Below are 19963 nucleotides of genomic sequence, written 5' to 3'. Positions count from 1 at the left end.
TTTTAGTTAAGTGAGATGGCAGAGGTTCTATTTAGTTAACAACAATGATGGACTTGGAATTAGGTATATATTGCACTTTAACAATTACAACACAGTAATATAGTTTGTGTTCAATTTACATCTGAGAGAAAAGAGTCTTGATTGGACAAAAATGAAGAAGTGTTGTAGATAGCCCCAGCCTTGAATTTTTTCAAAGGCTTTTTCAGCATCTAAAGAGACGATTATGTGGTCTTTTTCCTTTTAGTTTGTTTATATAGTGGATTACATTGATGGGTTTTCATATATTGAATCATTCCTGTATTCCTGGGATGAAGCCAACTTGATCATGATAAATGAACATTTTGGTATGTTCTTGGATTCTGGTACCTAGAATTGTATTGAGTACTTTTGCATCAATATTCTGAAAGGAAATTGGACTGAAGTTCTCTTTCTTTGTTGGTTCTTTTTGTGGTTTAGGTAGAAATATATCTGTGGCTTCATAGAAATAATTGGGTAGTGTTTCTTCCGCTTCTATTTTGTGGAATACTTTGTGAAGTATTGGTGTTGGGTCTTCTTTGATGGTCTGATAGAATTCTGCACTAAAATCATCTAGTCCTGGGCTCTTTTTGGTTGGGCGCCATGCAATGATTGTTTCTATTTCCTTAGGTGAAATGGAAATGTTTAAATGGTTTATCGAATCCTGATTTATCTTTGGTCCCTGGTATTTGTCTACAAAATCATCCATTTCATATTGATTTTACAGGTTGTTGAATATATACTTTTGTAGTAGGATCTTATTTTTGTTTAATTTCTTCAGTTTCTGTTGTTATATCTCCTTTGTCATTCCTGATTTTGTTAATGTGGGCACTGTGTCTGTACCCTCTAGGTACCTTGGCTAAGTGTTTATCTACTTTCTTGGTTTTCTCAAAGAAACAGCTCCTAGATTTCTGATTCACTGTATTCTTCTCTTTGTTTCTACTAGGTTGATTGCAGCCCTGAGTTTTATTATTTTCTGCCCTCTACTTCTCTTGCATGTGTTTGCTTCTCTTTGTTCTACAGCTTTCAGATGTGCTGATAATCTGCTAATGTATGATGTTTTCAATTTCTTTATGGAGGCACTCAGTGTTATGAGTTTTCCTCTTAGCACTGCTTTCATTTTGTCCTGTAATTTTGCATATGCTCTGCGTTTAATTTCATTAAATTCAAAAAAATCTTTAATTTCTATCTTTATTCCTTCCCTGACCAAGTTACCATTGAGTAGTTACTAGGCCAGCTTCCATTTATATGAGGAATGTCTGTTGTTTTGTTATTGAAGACCAGCCTAAGTCTGTGGTGGTCTAATAGTGTACATGGAATTAATTCAATTTTCTTGTATCTGTTGAGGTTTGTTTTGAATCCAAGCATATGGTTGATTTTTGAGGAGGTACCATGAGGTCCTAAGAAGAAGGTATATTCTCTTGTTTTAGTGTGAAATGTTCTGTAGATGTCTGTTAAACCCAATTGGACCATAACTTATTAGTTTCACTGTGTTCCTGTTTAGTTTCTGTTTCCATGATCTGTCCATGGGTGAGAGTGGGATGTTGAAATATCCCACAATTATAGTGTTAGGATCAATGTGTGCATTGAATTTCAGTAATGTTTCTTTTACAAATGTGTGTGACCTTGCATTGGGGACATAGTGTTTCAGAACTGAGAGTTCATCTTGGTGGATTTTTTCCATGACTTTATAGTGTCCATCTGGAACTTTTTTGATAACTTTTGGTTGAAAGTCGATTTTATTGGATATGAGAATGGATACTCCAGTTTGTTTCTTGGGACGATTTGCTTGGAATTTTTTTTTCAGCCTTCTACTTTGAGGTTGTGTCTGTATTCATTACTGAGGATTTTTTCCCTGTATGCAGCAAAGTGCTGGATAAATGTTTACATATCCAAACTGCTAGCCTAGGCTTTTTATTGGGGGAACTGAGTGCATTGATGTTGAGAGATATTAGGGTACAATGATTGCTTGCTTCCTTTTATTTTTGTTGTTATAGTTGGAATTATGTTAGTATGTTACTCTTCTTTTGGGATTGTTGTGAAAAGATTAATTTCTTTCTTTTACTTGGATGTAGTTTTCCTCCTTGTGTTGTACTTCTCTTTCTATTTTCCCCTGTAGGGCTGGAGTAGTGAAAAGATATTATTTAAATTTAGTTTCATCTTGGAATAACTTAGCTCTACACATAAGGTAATTGAGTATTTTGCTAGGTATATTAACCTGAGCTGGCATTTTTGTTCTCTTAGGGTCTGTATGACTTCAACCCAAAATCTTCTGTATTTTCCAGTTTCTGTTGAGAAGTCTGATGTAATTCTGAAAGGTCTGCCTTTATATGTCACTTGACATTTTTCCCTTACCCTTCTCAGTATTCTTTCGTTGTTTTGTGTACTTGGTGTTTTCTTTATTATGTGATGGGAGGAATTTCTTTTCCTGTCTCAACTGTTCGGGTTGTGTGGGCTTCTTATCTGTTCAAGGGAATCTCTTTCTTTAGGTTAGGGAAGTTTTTCTCTATAATTTTGTTGAAGATGTTTGCTGGCCCTTTGGATAGTGAATCTTCATTCTCTTCTATACCCAATATTCTTAGGTTTGGTCTTGTTATTGTGTCCTGGATTTCTTGACTGTTTTGAGTTGGGAGCTTTTTGCTTTTTGTATTTTCCTTGACTGTTGTGTTGATGTCTTCTGTGGTATCTTCTACCTGAGATTCTTTCTTCTTTCTCTTGTACTCTGTTGGTGGTGCTTGTATATGAGACTCCTCTTCTCTTTCATAGGTTTTCAATCTCCAGGGTTGTCTCCCTTTTTGTTTTCCTTAATGTTTCTATTTCCATTTTTAGATCCAGGAGTTTTGTTCAATTTCTTTACCTGTTTTATTGTGTTCTCCTGTATTTCTTTAAGGGATTCCTGTGTTTCCTATTTAAGGGCTCCTACTTGTTTACCTGTGTTCTTCTGTTTTTCTATGTAGGACAAATTTAAGTCATTTTTAAAGTCCTCTATCATCTTCATGAAATGAGAATTTAGATCTTTATTCTTGCTTTATGGGAATGTGGTGGTATCATGGCTTGCTGTGGTGGGAGAACTAGGTTCTGATGTTGCCAAGTATTATTGGTTTCTCTTGCTTATATTCTTGTGCTTGCCTTTTTTCATCTGGTTATCTCTGATGTTGACTGGACTCATTATCTCTGACTGGAGCCTGTTCTTCCTGTGAGCCTGTGATCCTATGATTCTGTGATCCTGGATGTGTCCGAACACCTGGGGAAATGAGCTGCAACTGAGATATGATATGGGTGGGTGAGCATTAAGAGCAGAGACTCTGCTCCAGACAAATGTGAAAAACAGAAGGTGCACAGGTCTCTGGTTGGGTGGGGTATCTGTGCCTTGTGGTCTCAGAGATCCAAGTTATGCCAGGTGTTAAGATGGGGATTGAATTATTACCTGTGATTCTGGATGTGTCAGAACAGCTGGGGAGTTGAGTTGCAACTGGGATGTGTGCTGGGTTGGTAGTGATCCAAAGCAGCTGCTAGGCACAGGTGCAAACTGGATTGCACTATTTCTTTCTAATATACTAATTGTAAGATTTGTTCACAGCAACAATTTATGCTGGAACATAAAATTAGCATAATCAATGTAGAAAATCAAATATAAACTAGAAGAATCAGATTTAAACAAGGTTTTGATCAGTGAGAACTGAGGGTTAAGTTTGAAGATCATTCTTTAGAATTTAAATATTCAGATTAATTTATCATTGATATTTCATGAGAATATGAAAACTAGGTCTTATGTAGTTTTTGAAATGAACACAAATTTAGCATTCTTTCTGAATCTTGTTAAATATTTAAAATGCAAGAGGACACAGAGGGGCTCATTGACTGGAATGCATATAAATAAAATATTTAAAACTGAAAAAATTCATATCAACATTCATACCATATATTGGAAGAAAATTAAATTCTAACTATACAGGAGAACATTATTAATGTACTTAAAATTATGATAAATGATGAGTTTAATAAAAATATATGCACATAAATTGTGATTTTGTTATGATTAGGATAGTTTTGGATACAGAAGGATTCAGGACATTTCTATATTTGTCACACATTTTAATTCTCAAGACAATGTAAGTACAGATTATATTTAGATATTCTGTGCCTGTCAATGCTGTAGCATTGTTCGTACTGCATTTTCAGTAGATATCAAATGCTCTAAATATGAGGCTACTTTTCCCTCTGTGGGGATTTGTGACACAATGGCCAGTGTGTAACAATGACCTCAGACCAACAAGTCCTAGTTGAACCATTAATGCATGTCTCATGATAGATCAACTAAAAAAAAATGCATTGACATTATTTAAGGTGTTTACATAAACAGATTTTGAGCCACTCCTGGGACCAAATTTTCACAAAGTGGAATGTTTCCAGGGACCATAATTGCAAAAAACATATGTGATGTCATTTATCTAGCTATATAATCCTCGTATATATTTATCAACCAAGTTTTCACATGCATGGTGGACATCAGATGTAGCTTCTCAAGAGAGTGTCAATGATTCATCCAGGGGTGATGAAACACCTCTAAAATAGGAAGTATGAACACATATGTAGCATCCCACTTAGCAACTGTGAAATTAGTACATGGTGATATATAGGTACCTGTTTGATTTCCTGATCTGTTTGGCACTTCACAATCCATATTGCCCAAATTCAGAGCAGGAAACTATGTACACCATGCTTTTATTTTTCTTGCTCTTGAACATTCCACTCCTTGTGGCTGATTTTATTCATCCCAGGTGCTTTTGGAGAATGAAGCAGAATGAAGACAAAGATGCAAATCTGGGAACAGGTTGTACCTTCTTCATTTATTCAGTCAAATGGCCTGTGGAAAAAGAGTATTTCTGTAAGATTTCCAATATACAGTAAGTGCTTTTGTGTTTTCCATGTATAGGTCACCATGGATATTTCCCAAGACTACTGAGGATGAAGGGTATAGTAAAGCTTTGAGACTTTTGTACTATTTTTGAACCTACAAAAAAGAAAGAGTTTCAAATTCTATTAGGGTCTTAATAATATATTACCACTTTAATTTTGCACAGAGTATATACTTCTTTCTATCAGGCTCAAAGTTACAGGACCGTAAGATAAGCAATAAGACAAATCTGGACCTTTATCTACCATATAAATCTCTCCTAGACAGTTTCCCTACCACAGTATCCAATAGTATCTTGTCAAAAGATCCTTATAAATTTTCTATGAGTTTATCCTAATTGTATTTAGGCAAATGGCCAGAGAGTCAGCTGATGGTCCTTTTGTCAGAGTGTAGTTTCTAGTGCATGTGCTGGGGCCATTAATGTTCCAGACACACCTAGCTGTGTAGAGCTTTTGTATAGATATTCAGTTACTTTCTTAAATTTCTTCCATGTGGTGACTGTTTATGTACTGTGGCTGCAACAAAAATTTAAGTGATCTCTTAGATCTGTCCCCTGGGACTTTAAAATTTTGATCTATAAATCTTCACTTGAGTTTAAGGTCTTAAAAAGTCCAGTTCTTTACTCTTTCTTTAGAATAACGAAGCAAAGTGTGGACTTGAAGTGATACATTTGCATTCATTGAAAAGTGATATAATTACTAATAGTGGTGACATCTCAATTATGAAAGATGACCTTTCATGAACATTTCAAGGTTCTATGAACCTGGTCCAACTTCTTTTGTCATCTCAACCACATTACAAAGATCATTTCAATCTTCACAGGGAGGCAGAGTACAATCCAGTGCAGGATTGCACATTTTTAGACTGCAAATTATATCTGTAAATATCTTTCAATTATAAACACTGTAAACTTTTGCAGAACACATACTGAAAACCAAAAACGTGCTCTGGCTTTGGCTTTTGCCATGTATGAAATCAACAGAAACCCTGACCTTTTGCCAAATATCTCTCTAATATTTACATTCCATGAAGAAACTTGTAATTGGGAATCCCAGTTAAACAGTCTCATTCATAAGAGTTTAATAGTACGTGAAATTTTCCCTAATTATATGTGTGACAAATTTGACAAGTGTCCAATGGCAGTTACAGGACTAAATTTGACAACAACTCTTAAACTTCATACAATACTAAACAACTTCATGACTCAGCAGGTAAGGTTTCTCAGGTTTCTCTCTCTCTCTCTCTCTCTCTCTCTCTCTCTCTCTCTCTCTGTGTGTGTGTGTGTGTGTGTGTGTGTGTGTGTGTGTGTTTGTGTGTATTGGAAACAGGATGGGAATTCAATCATGAAATCATATTTTTATTGGTGCCAGCATGACCTTTTTAGGCCTGGGACTATTCATGTAGATCATGAGTACTAGTCGCAGACATGATGTGGCTTCCACACTTCATTATGAGAAATAGAGATGAGGGAGGAAATAAGAGATAGATGAAAATTCTAGAATGTGCAGAAAAATGTGTTTTCAAGTTCTATGAACTTGTTGTACCTCATACTTCTACCTGTGTTCTAGTTCCTTCAGGTTACTTATGGACCGTTTCATCCTGTCTTGAGTGAAAACGAAAAATTTCCTCATCTATATCAGATGTCCTCTGATGATAGATCTCTAGCCCTTGCTCTGGTCTCCTTCATAATTCATTTCAGTTGGAACTGGGTAGGGTTGGCCATCTCAGACAATGATCAAGGCATCCAATTTCTATCTTATTTGAGAGAAGAGATGGAAAAAAGTACCGTCTGCTTTGCCTTTGTCAACATGATTCCAGCCAATATGCATTTATACATGTCAAGAGCTGAATTATATTACAACCAAATCATGACATCGTCCACAAATGTTGTTATCCTTTATGGTGACACAGACAGTACTTTACCTGTGAGCTTTCGAATGTGGGAATCTCTAGGTATACAGAGAATATGGGTCACCACCTCACAGTGGGATGTTACTCCTAGTAAGAAAGACTTCACTTTTGATAACTTATATGGGGCATTTGCTTTTGGACACCACCATGGTGAGATTTCTGGTTTTAAACATTTTGTTCAGACATTGAATCCTTTCAAATACTCAGATGAATTTCTGGTAAAGTTAGAATGGATGCACTTCAACTGTGAAGTCTCAGCTTCTACGTGTAAGACACTGAAAAACTGTTCATCCAATTACTCTTCAGAATGGCTAATGATGCATACTTTTGACATGGCCTTTATTGAATGGAGTTATGACATATACAATGCTGTGTATGCTTTTGCTCATGCACTCCATGAGGTGACTTTTCAACAGTTTGATACTCTACCCAAGGACAGTTTCAAAGAAAACAATTATAGATGCAAAAAGGTAGTGTTTCTTGTGTTAGATGATGTTTAGTTTTATCAGTACCATAGTTTTAAAGACTGTAAGATGCTCAAAACAAGTATATTAGAAAATTTCCAAAATGTAAATATTTTTTACTGAGCAAGTAAATCTAGATATTGTTATAAAAAATCTAATGTTAAGGGAATGTATTAGAAGTCATAATGTTTCAATGTGGTCTTAATTTTTAAATAAATTACCTGAATATCATCATACATATTATAATATGGAAAACATAGATTCCATCCAAAAGAGTCCATTCAATGATGAGTCATTGTTCATTAATTCTAAAATATTTTTTCATCACTGAAAGGGATACATTTAACTAGAGATCCTACGCTTGCTGTTCATAATCTAGGCTAGTGTAATCACTTGGTACTGTGAGAGTACTTATACAGAAATTAGTGCTAGTATTCAGTTCATTACATTCATTTGTGGTCATTTGTGTGAATGTATAATTCTTACTGCTTCATTGTATATTTCTGTGTTTCTTTATATTTGTGTGAATATCTATATCTATATATATATCTAGATATATATGATACAGATATAGATGTAGTGGGAAATACATAGAGATAGAGAGATTGATGGGTTATTTATAAGTAGTTTTTCTCTTCTGTCTATCTATCTGTCTATGGCAGTTAGTACAAATCAGTTCCCATTTCTTTCTGCATGGTGGATTTTTTCAATATATATATTTCTATGCATAATTATCAATGTATGTGCCTGTGTGTTTTGTGTATGTTCTTTCAAATTTTTTTCCTATTTGTTTATGTTTAGGATTATAAAATTTTCTCTGTGTCAGTGTAACACTGTGTTGATGTCAGTACATGTCTGTGTCTACCTAAAAATATTCTTCTGTGAGTGTTTCTGTGTGTGTAGACTTGAGTATATGGTTTGTGTGTATCTGTGTCTGTTTGATGTTTAGATGCATATTTTGTCTGTGTGTATCTGTATTTTCATATGTTTGTTTAAGAATATAGGTGTATTTTTTTGCAAATAAGTGTGTGGTTCTACTATGTGTGTTCTCTATATGGATGAAAGTCTCTTTGTTTTATGTGTCTGCATGTTTCATATTGCAAATATATATATATGCATGCTTGGTAATCTCCTCTTAGAGAATGAAAATTAAAAGAACATCATAATTTTGTACATCTTTTTACTTTCATTGAAAATTTTCACTTGCATCTTGCCAATAAATTTGCCTTTAAAATGGACATGAATATATTTTCTTACTTTAAGAAAAAGAGTATCCTTAATAATATGTTGCCTGTATTTCAGCTGTGTTCCTTTCTGAGGAAGACCCCCTTCACTAATCCTGTTGGAGACAGAGTGAATATGAACCAAAGAGACAAACTGAAGGAAGAGTATGACATTTTCTACATTCGGAATTTCCCACATGGTGATGTACTTAAAGTGCAAATAGGAATGTTTAGTTCATATTTTTCAAATGGTCGACAGATACATTTATCTGAAGATATGATAAAGTGGGTTACAGAAAGTACACAGGTGAGTTCAGCCTAATTGTACTAATTTAAATTACACTGTCAGTTGTGTGCATCCATCCTTCCGTGAACCTGGCGAAATGGAATTGACTTGAAATCCAATGGATTGGATTTCATGTGAGAGACTAATTGTTAGCATCCTATAATATGTTTATTTTTTCATGTTTTAGGTGACTTTTTAGTAATTCATTGAGAATTTCCAACATGCATACAATGTATTTTTATCATATCAGAAACTATTTCATGCCTTTAATATTTTAGACATTTTTATATTATTTTCAGTAAAATGAGCAATATTCTATTAGTCCCATTATTACCACTACATAGTTATTTCCAATCTTAAAATAACCCCTTTTAAAGGATGTTTAAAGACTCTGGTTCTTTGTAAAGACAGAGTAAATTCAACATTACCAAGTCACCAATTTTTATTATGTAATTTTTAAGCCTGTTTAACCACTAGTTGTAAATTTCCAAAACCTCTCACTAACCATACATTGACATTTTATAACAAATTTAGATACTATGTGAAGTAGACCTTGGTTTTTGTCTTGTATGTTGTTGTTTGTATGGGTGTTTTGTCTGCATGTATATCTGTGCAACACCTGCATGTGTAGTATATATGGATAGCTGAAGAGTTATATAAATCTCAGAGCATTTGCAAGACCTTCATCCTACTCAGTGAGTGTTAGAAATTAAACATGGTTCCTTTTCATGAGTAACATTTGTTCTTGAGAGCTTGGTCATATCTCTAGGCCTGAATCATAACTTTTAAATGATAATGCTCACTAAAGAAAACTTCTCTGGCCCCATTCATTCTTGCATATGTCATTTAAACAAAGAAGACTGTGTATAGTTGCCTTCTCTATATGTAGAGATAGTGGTAGAAATAAAAATTTGCTTTTGAGGCAATCTGAAACTTAAGTATCTTATATGCTTGCTGCATATATCATAGGTATAAATTCTGATGTGATTAGTTTTAATGTGTCATATTAAAATTGCTCTGTTTCATTTGAAGTAATATCTCAGGTTGCTCTGATAGTATAACATTTAAAGTTACTGTTCTTTTTCAATGTGAATAAGAATGACATTTTTAGGGAAAAAATGTAAGCTCTGAAAATGAAGTTACAGAACTGAGTATCCAATTAGAGGATAGAACTGACAACTTAGGTGTGTTCTAACCAGGCCTCATATGAACTTTATAAAAACATTCACTGGAAGAATATAGAATTTTAAAAATGCAAACAGTGTTCTACTTTTATATATTATAATCCCAATGTGGAATCTAATAAATAAAAATGTGAAGACATCAAGGAAATATTCTAAACATTAGAATCATAAATTTAAGTGAAAGTATGTTCAAAGTCAAAGAATGGTTATAAGAATGAAAAAACAAAACCAAAAAAAACCCTAATAATCAACGAAAAACAAACAAACATAAAAACAAAGAGGGCAACAGTCTCCTCTTGGAGAATACAATGAAATGGAATTGTGAAAACTTTAGCTATAATGAGACACTGAATGTGGAAATTACAAAGGGTTTCTGGTAAATTATAAAATAATAAAAAATTTCAAACACACACACACACACACGCACACACACACACACATAAAGGAAAAGCTACATAAATCAAATAAATATCTCACAAAATACATGCTCCAAGTTGAGGATAGTATGGCAGGACATGAAGAAAAAGGCATAATCTGTAGGCAGTTTATACTATGACAAAAATACAAGAACAAGGAGAAATGAAACTCTTAGGAGAGCAAGAAAGTATGATTAAAGGTTCAAATTTAAAGCCAACGGGAGCAAGACAAAGAACACACTCTAGGTATCAGCTATCTATCAATTATATTCCAGCTGCACATATCCAAAACAATGTGGGAAGGGTAGACATGTGTCTAGTAGAAGCATATAAATAGCAACTTTGAAATAGCAAATACTCAGCTTTTCAAATGCAATAGTCCTTGACAAATTTTTCTTAAAATTTATTGTGGAACAATGATCAGATATGAAGGCTGCAGGAGAGAACCCGATCCACAGAAAGTCTTGCTCTGCATTACAGTTGGTTCTACCAGCTTCAATCATTTTCAAATGTAGTTAATACTTTCATTCATCCATTCAGTTTACATACTGATGAACATTTACAGAGCCTCCTCTGCTCCTACTCGTTCTCCTATCTTTCTCATACACTACTCTTTCCTTCATCAGAAAAGAGGAGCCCTCTAACCACTTCCCCCTAATAGGATATCAACATGTAACATCATCATGTTGTACAACAACTATGCACAGACTTGTGTTCTCTTATTGGAGTCAGGTGAGGAAGTCCATTAGGGATAAAGTGTCCCAGAGAGAGGCAACAGAGTAAGACACATAACGTGGTATTGCTCGGAGTCCTAGATAAAGAAGAAGCTACATAGTGGTAAAACAAATCAAAACAAAACAAAACAGCAACAACAATGACAAAACCATTTAAAGTGCCTAGGTCAGTATCATGCATTATTCATGGTTGTTGGTTCAGTCTCTGAGAGCATTTAAGGCTGATGAGTGGTTGATTATGTAGATTTTCTTCTGGTTTCCTTGGCCTATCTTGCTCCTACATTCCCTCTTTCCCCTCTTACTCAGGATTCCAGGAGCTCAACCTATTATTTGGGTGTGGATCTCCACATCTGCTTCCTTCAGTTCCTGAGTGATGCCTCTCTCATCATGGAAATGTTAGACTCTTGCCTTCAAGTACAAAAGAATATTATTGCCAGCATCAGGGGTAATCTTTCTCTTATGGGATGTCTCTCAAGCTGGACCAGGAATTGGTTATCTATTCCATCTTCCTCTGCTCAATCTTTACTCCCAAACATCTTTATGCAGGATAAAATATAAGTCAAAGGTTTTGTGGATGGGATGTTATCTCAGTCCCTACCCTGGAACACTTGCCTGGTACTTGGTGATGGATATTATGGTTCCGTATCCCCCTTTGCTAGGAGATTTATCTAAAGTTACTCTCATGTATTTCTGGGACTTTCTATTGCCTTAGCTTTCTTATTCGACTCAGATATGCCACCATTATACTAATAGTCTCTCCAAACATTGCATACTCTACCCTCCTTCTATCATTCCCATCTGTTCTCATCCCAACCCCACTCCTTTCAGTGCACAACTGAATGATGTCTATGGTATTTCCCCTTTTCAGGGAAATACATTGCTTTAATCTTGTGCTATCTTTTCAACCTATGGGTTTTTTTGGGTTTTTTTGTTTGTTTGTTTTTTGCTTTTTTTTTTTTTAGATTTTAGCACATCATGGACATTCTTAAATGAGGACTATAAAAATTATGTCTTTCAAAAATTAAGAGATATAATTACCAATCCATTTACTATATCCATTGAGTGCATCCCTTATAACAAAAGGAGACAATAAAATCTTCAGGATGAACCAAATTATACAATGTAATACCTGATAAATGAGCACTATGAAGGACTTTAAAAGAACTCCAATATATATAAAAGAGAGATGAACACAAATGGTCAAAATAACATTATATACAAAATTCAAGTACTTGACAAAACAACATCTGCTTAAAATATGTGATATATTAAAATAAAAACAAGTGAACAATATTAGCAAATGATTTTAGTAGTTAATTGAGTGTTAGTGGTTGTCTTCTCTAATCAAATATCACAGACAATGAGTTTGGCATATTTTTTACTATAATAAATATGTGTGTGTTATATATTATATAATATACATATTAATACTAGTATTGATCAAATTTTATATATATATATATGTGTGTGTGTGTGTGTGTGTGTGTGCATGTGTGTGTATCTCTGTGTGTGTGTGTGTGTGTGTGTGTGTGTGTGTGTATATTGATTCTCTTGAAATTTCCCATAATGCAGCCTGATCATTCTCAATTCCCAGTTCTTCCATGTCTGCCTTGTCAGGACATCACTCTTCAATAAATTAAAATGAAAAAGTCAACATTCTGGTATTTATGAACCCACTAGAGCATGGCAAAATTCTGAGTTCCAGCCCTCAAAAGAGAACTGAGTTGTTCCCACTCAAAATCCCTCAAGAATTCCAAAACTGTGGCTAACTAACATCAAATTCTTTACCATATATTTTAAGCATTATTTTCTTCCTGTTTATGCTGCTTCTCTTAATTGGATGGTGGGGAAAGGGTAGGGGTGGGGATGTCAGTAGGAGTTCTTACATAAAACTTTCTTATGCCTCCTTTGCATCTATGAATTTACAATCATTCAAATCAATGCAAAAGTCATTTCCTATCATTTTTAGAGCATCAAGAGAAAAGGTAATGGGGTCCTACATAGATTATAGTGTTAGCAGAGACAGAAACCTGGATCCTAAATGCATCAGGGTTACAGACACAGACAATGCCCCTGTTCTGGACAGTCAATGCACATCAACATAGTTTCATGCTGCCATACAGATTATTAGAAGTCCCATGTCTTCAGTTATAACAACATGTGCCACAAAAATCAACATAGACACTGGTGTAGTAGGATTATGGATCAGATATAGCCATCTGGAACAGTAAAGTTCACTCAGATCAGCATGGCTCTAGGTGACAGCAGAACCCATGGACTACAACATGATGTAAGGTAACAATCACTAGACTGCTAAGGGCATCCACATGGCCTTAGGTGGTATCACAGTTCCTGGATACCAATACAGATAGCATTGGTTGCAGGACCTCAGGTCTAGACATGTACATTGTAAAATTAGTGACCACATATACCTGTCGACACACTAGTAAGAACACAAACCACAAATATCAGCAAAGACTCTGGGTGCCATAAGACTACAGGCCCTGATTTGGACCTTGTTAGAAGTAATGACCTAAAAGGCACCATGGTTAATGATAAGAGCATAGACCACTCAAATCAATATGGCCACTGGGGGAATGAATATTTCATTAAAAATTGACAATTTAATTGTTTGTCCTGCAGAGGCTTGATGCCTCAGGAAAGGGAGATGATAGAGGGTTTATGTGAGAGAGGGATGATAGATGGAGGAGTACTCTCTTAGAGGGAAAAGGGAGACAGATGAGGAACAGGGTTTAGAAAGAGGAGACTGGAAAGAGGTATAGCATTTGAAATATAATGACTAACAACAAAAAAATAGACATTCCTTTATGGTCTCCTTGGGGGTTAAAAATACTGCCTTGTATACATGAACAGAGCACATCTTTAAAAATGGGAAGGGGAGCAACATAGTGAAATAGAACAGGAGAAACATAATTACTACCTCATTGATCTTTAAAGACATGCCTGTAATAATTCTTGACTAAATATCTACCAATAGTTGTCCATGTCACAAGTGAAAAATCAGGCTCTGTGCCCAAGTGAGTTGATTCCATGAATGCAAGTGTGATTAATCATATGCATATCAGCATGTCAGTTACATGTAAAACATCACACAAATAAACTAAAGAATAGAACTATATGAATTTTTAAAAAGACAAAAAATGACAATCTAGGAGAACACATGTTGCAATAATGCAGATTTCTATGTCAAACCTATAGATGACATGGACAGGAGAATCCTATAATTTCCATTAAAATCAGAAATGAGACCAAGTCTTTGTAGTGGCACATGACTTTCATCTACATTCTTTGAATTATGAGTCAGGAGATTCTCTCTGCATTTGTGGCCAATCAGACATTTGCATTGAGTCTGCTCAAACCCAGGCTGAAATGGATACTCTACATTAAATGAAATGAGTAGAATAAGGACAAGGAAATGCATGTTCTTAACTTGTCCTAAAAATAGTCTTTAAATCCTCAGTGTTAAAATGAATAACAAATATAAATACAGTAAAAGAAGAAAAATTGTGTGCCCTGATCTATAAAGCTAGTTGAAATCTACTAATACCACAATGGGAGACCATTTTTCAACAATGAAAAAAAAAAAGAAAGAGTTGTGATTAACCATATTTCTGGAGAATATGAGATGAATCTGTGGATAATAGACTCTCTGATGGCAATAGGAACTTAACAGAAACAGGGAATCAAATTCAGTATGCATATAGCAGCAAAATTCAAATGCAACATTTATATCCTCATCATGAGATTCATTGTAAATTCAAGATTTTCTTAATTTTAGAAATACGTGAATTAACTTTAAGCAATCTTTATTTTCCTCATGTTTTCACATCATTTGCAGGCTCTGTAACACTTCTTCCTGTTCACTATGCAGCAACTCACCACCTGCTAAGTACAAGTTCAGTAAAGCTGGTCATATGCTGCTGTTTTCTGATTTCACTTAGTTTGTTGAGATTTACCGTTCTAATGTGGTTGTGGTACTTTTCATTATCTGATACTTGAGGCCTTATTTCCCCCTGTTTTTTTATGTCCTTCACTTCTAATTTGCTACTATGTTGAAGCTATTAAACAGCAACTATAAGCAAAGTGAGGAGAAAAAGGTTGATTTGACTCAAGGATTACTTTCAAGAGAAGAAAAGGCAGGGATCGGGATAATGTGACTGAAACATGGTCACTCAGAAAACTCTGCATGCTCGCTTGTTCTTCTTGTTTTCTAATGTACCACTGGCAAAAAACAACACTGCTCACAATGGGCTGGGGTCTTCTACATTAATTAACATTTTAAAATATGCTTCACATATATGATGACAGGATAGATAGTCTGACAGAGATAATTTCTCAAGTCAATTAGGCTTCTCTGTGCCTTTATTCTCTATTATGTGTCTAGGTGACAATAATTAACTAGAGTAACCATCTTAAAACGTCTATAGTGTTTCACACATGATGCTAGTAGCTTTTCTTCCTTAATTTCTAGGAATTCAGAAACAAATCAACTTTTCCTGAATTTTTTCCATATAATGATGTCCGTCATCATACAATGCAGTAGATAAAATCTGATAACTTTCTTGGTGCATATAAAATTAGTTTAGTAATATTACATGCTACCATATAATTATGTAAGATGTAAGTAAAACTCTTAATAGCAGCATATGTCTACTCTTCCTTAGATTCCTACTTCTGTGTGTAGTGCTGATTGTGATCCTGGATTTAGAAAATCTGTGAAGGAAGGAATGGCAACATGCTGTTTTCATTGCAAACCCTGTCCAGAAAATGAAATTTCTAATGAGACAAGTTAGTATAACCTGCTGGCATAATTTCTTCAAATGTATTATCATGTGGCTCTCATGTTGGAATGCAGAAGTGGTAAAAATTGAAAATTTAAAAATAAAATATATCTCAGTCCAAAGTTAGTCATTATGGGAATACAATATCTTAAAATGTCTTTATAAAGGACAGAAAAATAATTGACCTCTATCATTGAAACCTTGAAAAATTATAATACATAGCATATCTTCAAGAAAATAGGTTTGGTAAGAAATCTTCAGTGTCTCAGTGTACTCTAGACAAGATCTTTTCTAGTATTTAATGCTCTCTAAAATATATAGACATCATGAATATTAAAAGCTTGTATTTATTTTGCCTTGAAATATGTGCCCTTACATATGCCTATGCATAAATAAGACGTATGTGTATAGGTAAACAAATCGGAATCCTTTGTAAGATGAATGAAGAGAGTAAGCAATAACTTGTAAAATTATCAGACATTCAAGTAAGCATTTACTTCTCTTAGAGGATATTTTGCATAATAAAAACATTCTTTTTTTTCAAAAATTCAATGTTACTTGAAATTTAAAAAAAAGGATCAATCTTGACACATTATCTGAAAACATGAAGGGTCCTCTATTCATTACTATTATACATAATGCCGAGTTAAATTTTACCACAATAGAACACATTAAAATCTTTATGTCATGAAAGGAATTAGCCACAGATTTCAAATGTCATTGGCACTAGCATAACTCATGTTAGTCAAAATGCTATTTAGTCAGGATGAAATAAATACAAATGGGAGGCATGTAGTTTTTTCTGGTCCTTTTGTTGCCAAGCTATATAATTGAATTGACATCATAGGACATTTATTGGCAGTAAGATGGTTTAGCAGTTAAATGCTTTCTCAAAATGATGTTGTAGATTTATCTCCAGAACTCATGAAATAGTAGGAGGCAACTAACTGCTACATATTACTTTGCAATATTCATGCAGTATTACATTAAGCATACACAAAATAATTTTACAAGGCTGGTGGGAGGCACATGACCTTGGTGCTGTGAATCAAACTCAAGTATTCTCCAAGAGCAGTACATTCTGGTTACAACCACAATAAATTCCTAAGCTCTTAAACAAATGAAAAAATAACAGCTCTCCACAAATCCATTGTTCCATGTATAATATTTCTAATCTTGGAAGAACGTTATACTTTATTGCAGTCATTCAATGACTCAGTGATTTGGCATTCAGATTTCCTCTATACAAAAAGGTGGGAATCATGGAGCTTTTTACTTTCAGTAATAGACTTACAGTCTCTTTATGAAAAGGCCTAGGGATGTGGTGTTGCTACAATTATAAGAGGACAAAATGGAATGATTCTTAAAATTATTTTTGTAGATGCAAACATGAATATTATATTTGAATGAATTTCAGGTCTCATTCTCACACTTATGCTTCCCCTATATAAACCCAATCACTCTCAAGTTAATGATACTTTCTGTTATTTTACATGTAAACATGCTCATGAATATATACACCCATGATATATGTTCACAAAAATATAGTACAATAGACAAAAAATGTTTCTTTACTTATACTAAGGATGATCAACATTAAAAAATGTAGTCATTTATTTCATGTAGCAGTGACATTCAATGCATTCTCAGCACACAGACTCATGTATTGCAATACTTCTCTATACTTAAATGTAATATACTGTCAATAAAATTGCTGAAGCAGAACTAACAATACCTTCATTTCTCCATTAGATGTAGATTTCTGTGTCCAGTGTCCAGAGGACCAATATGCCAACACAGAGAAGAATCACTGCATTCCTAAAGCTGTTGAATTTCTAAGCTATGAAGAACCATTGGGGATGGTACTTTCCTTAATCTCCTTGTGCTTCTCTGCATTCACCATTGTGGTTCTTGGGGTCATTGTAAAGCACCACAGTACTCCCATTGTTAAGGCCAATAATCGCATTCTCACTTATATCTTGCTTGTCTCACTCATCTTTTGTTTCCTCTGTCCCTTGCTCTTCATTGGCCACCCAAACTCAGCCACCTGCATCCTTCAACAAATCACATTTGGAGTTGTATTCACTGTTTCTGTTTCCACTGTGTTGGCCAAAACAATTACTGTCATTCTGGCATTCAAAGTCACAGCCTCACGAAGAATGATGAAGTACTTTCTTGTTTCACGGGTGTCTAACTACATCATTCCCATCTGTACTCTAATCCAGGTTATTATATGTGCAGTCTGGCTGGGAGCTTCTCCTCCTTCTGTTGATATTGATGCACAATCTCAGCATGACCACATCATCATTGTTTGCAACAAGGGTTCAGTCAATGCGTTTTACTGTGTTCTGGGATACTTGGCGACCCTGTCCTTTGGGAGCTTCACTCTGGCTTTCTTTTCCAGAAATCTTCCTGGTGCCTTTAATGAAGCCAAATCCATAACATTCAGCATGCTGGTGTTCTGCAGTGTCTGGGTCACTTTCATCCCTGCTTACCACAGCACAAAAGGCAAGATCATGGTGGCTGTGGAGATCTTCTCCACATTGGCCTCCAGTGCAGGGATGTTGGGATTCATCTTTGTTCCCAAGTGTTATACAATATTGTTTAGACCCGACCAAAATTCTTTTGAAATGATCAGGGTCAAATCATCTTCCCGTGTTCAGATTTCATAAACTCTGAAAAATATATAGTTGGTTCATAACCACCAAATATTGGATTATATTGCCATACCTATCTGGTTTTGAAATGACTCTCACTATTTCCTCTAATGACATTGCCTAGCAATTCCATGTCTACTTATATTCCCATTGTCTCCTATAATCCTCCTTAATGTTCTTAAACAATCGTCCTCTTGGAAAGAAGGAGATAATAGAATAATGATGCACTCTACGATTTAGAGGAATTCTTATAGGAGCATAGACAAGGGAGGATTATTTTTTATCAACAAGTTGTTAGAGTATTTCTGAAGATAAATTATGTCTCCGCAGATATAATTACACCCTTCTTTTGTAGAGGAACTGATTCCATACCCAGAACAAACATCAGTTATTACCAAACACCTTTAACAAGAGCTTACAAAGAACCAGGTGCTCTCTTCTGAGTTCCATATTAATTTAAGCTGTTTATGCACATAATGAGACACACAAACCCACATTCTCTCTCTCTCTCTCTCTCTCTCTCTCTCTCTCTCTCTCTCTCTCTCTGTCTCTCTCTCTCTGTCTCTCTCTCTCTCTCTCTCTGTCTCTCTTTCTCTCTCATACACACACATATGCACATGACTATTATCACATAAAATTTAAAAATATCTACAAGAATGTTACAAAAAGTTTACACTGGGAGTCTGCTTTTCAATGTTCTCCTAATGTGTCAGAATTACAGGAACCTACAGACATTGGATCAGATATGCGTAGAGATGACTGGGTTTATTTTCAGACATTTTTACATAAGAACTCTCAACTTTTAAGTATATCATCAAAGACAGACTTTTGAAATTGTCAGGAGAAGCACAGCTTGTTGAAATAATCTTTTCTTTATGAGGAATTTGCATGACTCTGTGCAAAAGATCAATTTTGACACCACAGAGTTATTGGAGGCTGGTGAGAGTTAGTGCTGAGAGCAGTTGTCATGGGTTGGATAAGAAACTCACAGGGGCTGCCAGATATGATATCCAGATGTTAGTGAAGAGAAAAGAGGAGAAAAAAATCAAACATTCACACACAGAAACATACACATGCACATTAGCGTGCATGCACATACCCCCACACACACAAACACACACGCAATGGTTGAAGCAAAGATAAGTTCCAGCAACTTAACACATACAAATATATACATTTAGACACACATATAGAGACTGATGGACAAACACATACATATTCACACATTTGATGGCTGGATCAAAGTTCCTAGAAGCAGGTTTCTAGCATTTTACCTAAATACATATGTACACACACACACACACACATATATATATATATATATATATATATATATATATATGCACATATACG

At 34.8% G+C, this 19963-nt stretch overlaps 1 protein-coding gene across 1 annotated transcript; it reads left to right on the top strand.

Moving 5' to 3' along the window:
- Positions 1 to 4725: 4725 nt before the first annotated feature.
- LOC114633701 (vomeronasal type-2 receptor 116-like) lies at positions 4726 to 18625 on the top strand. Its single transcript, XM_028782307.1, has 6 exons — positions 4726 to 4908; positions 5836 to 6144; positions 6502 to 7314; positions 8611 to 8838; positions 15837 to 15960; positions 17706 to 18625. The coding sequence occupies exons 1-6, from the start codon at positions 4726 to 4728 to the stop codon at positions 18623 to 18625; spliced, it is 2577 nt and encodes an 858-aa protein (XP_028638140.1).
- The last annotated feature ends 1338 nt before the right edge of the window (positions 18626 to 19963 follow it).

Source organism: Grammomys surdaster, unplaced genomic scaffold (assembly GCF_004785775.1).
Source record: "Grammomys surdaster isolate TR1022 unplaced genomic scaffold, NIH_TR_1.0 734, whole genome shotgun sequence".
NCBI lineage: Eukaryota > Metazoa > Chordata > Mammalia > Rodentia > Muridae > Grammomys > Grammomys surdaster.
Note: the sequence above shows the minus strand (reverse complement) of the source record. Positions and strands in the feature narration are given on the sequence as shown.

Excerpts from the sequence above, each read along its gene's own strand:
- LOC114633701 (XM_028782307.1), top strand. The coding sequence starts at position 4,726 with ATGTACACCATGCTTTTATTTTTCTTGCTCTTGAACATTCCACTCCTT. Across the intron at positions 4,909-5,835 it reads AAAAAGAGTATTTCTGTAAG|ACTGTAAACTTTTGCAGAAC; the intron begins ATTTCCAATATA and ends TCAATTATAAAC. Across the intron at positions 15,961-17,705 it reads TGAAATTTCTAATGAGACAA|ATGTAGATTTCTGTGTCCAG; the intron begins GTTAGTATAACC and ends TTTCTCCATTAG.